This window comes from Oxyura jamaicensis, unplaced genomic scaffold (genome assembly GCF_011077185.1).
Source record: "Oxyura jamaicensis isolate SHBP4307 breed ruddy duck unplaced genomic scaffold, BPBGC_Ojam_1.0 oxyUn_random_OJ67386, whole genome shotgun sequence".
In the NCBI taxonomy this organism is placed as follows: Eukaryota; Metazoa; Chordata; class Aves; order Anseriformes; family Anatidae; genus Oxyura; species Oxyura jamaicensis.
In genome coordinates, this window is record NW_023308497.1 from 809 (window position 1) to 3,639 (window position 2,831).

Here is a 2,831-nt window from a genome sequence, read left to right on the forward strand (position 1 = left end):
CGGCGGCCGTTCCCCGAGTTTATTTCATTTAATTCCCGGGTTTCTGTTGAATTTTTGGGGCGGTTTTTGCTATTTTTCCGTTTTTCGGGAGGATTTCCCCCCAAAAAAAGCCAAAGCGGCCGCCGCATCTCGGGGGTGGCCGCGCGGGGTTATGTACAGGGCGGTGCAGAGAAAGCGGGCGGTAAATGGTTAAAATAAGGGGAAAATGAACAAAAAAGGGAAAGTGAACAAAAAAAAGGGAAAGTGAATGAAAAAAAGGAAAAAGGAAAAAAAAGGAAAAGAAAAATGAAAAAAGGAAAATGACCCAAAAAAGGAAAAAAAAGTAAACCTAAAAAAGGAAAGTGACCAAAGAAAAGGGAAAATGAACCAAAAAAAGGGAAAATTAAAAAAAATGAACCAAAATAAAAGGAAAATAACAAAAAAAAGGAAAATGAATCAAAATAAAAAAGTGAACCAAAGAAAGATGGCAAAATAAAAGGAAAATGAACCCCAAGGAAAAGGTCCATGAAGAGGAAAACAATACAAAGTAAAGGAAAATGAAGTAAGAAATAAAGGAAAAAGGAAAATGACCAAAAAAGGGGGAGAAAAAAAAAGGGAAAGATGACCAAAAAAAAAGGAAAATGAAGGGAAATGAATCAAAGAAAGGGAAAATGGAGCAACAAAAGGAAAAATGGAGCAAAAAAAAACAACAATAAAGGGGAAAACCAACCAAAAAAAGGGAAAACCAACCAAAAAAAAAAAAAAGGAAAACGCCCCCCAAACCAGGAAAAAAGACCGAAACCCAAGTGAAAATCCCCAGACAGGAGGGAATCGCCCCAAAGCGGAGGACCCCGCAGGCGGCGCTACTGGCAGAAGGGTGAGGCCGTGGGGTCAAAGCCCTTGAAGACGTCCTTGAGGGAGGCGGCGTCCTCGGGCTGCTGCTGCTGCTCGGTGCTGGGGCTGCCGCCGGCGAAGGGGCTGCCACCGAACGGCATGGGCGCGCTGGGGAGGCCCGGCTGCGGGGGAGTCTCCGGGGGGGCGACGGAGGGCGTGGGGGCTTTGGGTCGGGGCCGGTTGTAGCTGTTATAGCGGTCGGAAGCGGCGTCGGACGAAACCTCGGGCTGCTCGAGAGCCGAGCGTCGGATGAAGAGCGGCTCCTTGGGCTTGGCGGCGGCTTTGGCGGTGCCGTCAGCAGCTTTGGAGGCCTCGCCGGTGGTTTTGGAGGCCTCACCGGGAGGCTCCGAGGCTCTGGGGGCCACCGGAGGAGTCCTGGGGTCGTAGAGGCTGATGGCGCTCAGCACGCTGCTCTGCCCGCTGCCCTTGGTGAGCAGCCGGGGGTCGTAGGGCGCAATGGCCGGTGCGCCATCGGTACTGGCAGCAGTAGTGGCGCCGGGAGGCTCAGCGCTTTTGGTGGCCCCGCAGCCTCCGCTTTCGGAGGCTTTGTGCAGACGGGGATCCGCCGGCGCTTTGCGCACACGGGGGTCGCTGGGTTTGTCCCCCCCCGCCACCGTCTTTAGGATCCGTGAGAGGAGCTCGAAGTCGGGGAGGCCGCCGGGCGGTGCAGGCTCGGCAGCGCGGTGCTGCCGCGGGTGGAGGCGCGGGTCGGTGAGGGCCGCATCCTGCTTGGGGATGGGCAGCGGGACGAGGTCCTCAGGGTTCCACAGCACCGTGCGGGCGAAGGGCGGCTTGCTCAGCACCACGGCCTTCTTGATGTGGCTGAACTGCTGCAGCTGCCCCCGGGGGTCCCGCAGCGCCTGGCCCGGCAGCGCTTCCAGGGGGATGCCCAGGGGCTTCTCCCGCAGCGCCCGCTCGCCGCCGTCGTCCTCTTCAGGGCCTCCCCCGGGGGGTTTGGGGCCTCCGGGGTGAAGCTGTTCCACTTTGGGGCCATGCCGAGCCAGCCGGGGGTCCACCGGGACGGCCTCGGAGGGCTCAGTGCCGCGAGCCAAGCGGGGGTCCCGCAGCCGGGGGTCTGCGGGGCGGCCGCTTCCCACTGCCGTCTTCTGCAGCCGGGGGTCGGAGGCGCCGTGGGGCCGCCCCATGTCGCTGTGGGGCTGCCCCATGTCGCCGTGGGGCCGGCCCGAGCTCTGCTGCCGGAGGGTCTTGAGGATGGAGGTGACGCTGCTGCCACCCTCGTCCTCGTCACTCGAGTACCAGTTGCCAGTGTCACCTGGGGGGGGGGGGCAGAGAGCCTGTAAGCAAAACCCCAACCAGGGGGGGGGCAGGCAGAAATGTACCCCCCGAGCCCCTGTCCTGGGGGGGATTTGTCCCCGATTCTTGCTTTTTTAACCCCAGAATGGGCACCAGAATGGTTGCTGGGGAGGCACCGGCCAGAAATGCAGCCCCCTGTGCCCCCCTCATGGGTGGTGTTCACCCCCAATTCTTGTGTTTTTAACCCCAAAACAGACACCAGAACAGCTGCCAGAGGGGGCACTGGTACCCTGAACCTTCCTCCTGGGTGGGATTCACCCCCAATTCTTGCCTTTTTAACCCCGAAACATCTGCTGCCTGCAGTGCCAGCCTGAAACACCCTGTGCGCCCCCCGGGTGGGATTTGCCCCCGATTCTGGCATTTTTAACCCCAAACTCGCCTTCCTCGTCGGTGCGTTCCTGCCTGTTGCCGTCAGCCAGCCTTCGCGCCCGCTCCTCTTCCTCACGCTGCTTGTGCTGGAGGCGCAGGTAGAGCGCCCGCTGCGCCGAGGGCAGGAAGTCGGGGACCCCCCCCACCCCAGCGCCCTTCGCCCCCCCTGGGGGCTCGCAAAGCCCCTCGGGGTCCAGGGAGGGCTCGGGGAAGAGGGGGGCACCCGGGGGGCCTTCCACAGCCTCGTAGGAGCCGTAATCGTCTGGGGGGGGGGG

The 2,831-nt window shown here is 60.0% G+C and overlaps 1 protein-coding gene across 1 annotated transcript; it reads right to left on the reverse strand.

Annotated features, from left to right (window-relative positions):
- Nucleotides 1–819: 819 nt before the first annotated feature.
- On the reverse strand, nt 820–2,825 carry LOC118159121 (zinc finger CCCH domain-containing protein 4-like; the record flags this gene model as incomplete). Its single annotated transcript, XM_035313748.1, has 2 exons — nt 820–2,146; nt 2,567–2,825. Coding segments are annotated over 2 exons (1,563 nt in total), but the record flags the coding sequence as incomplete, so codon positions are not given.
- Nucleotides 2,826–2,831: the final 6 nt, after the last annotated feature.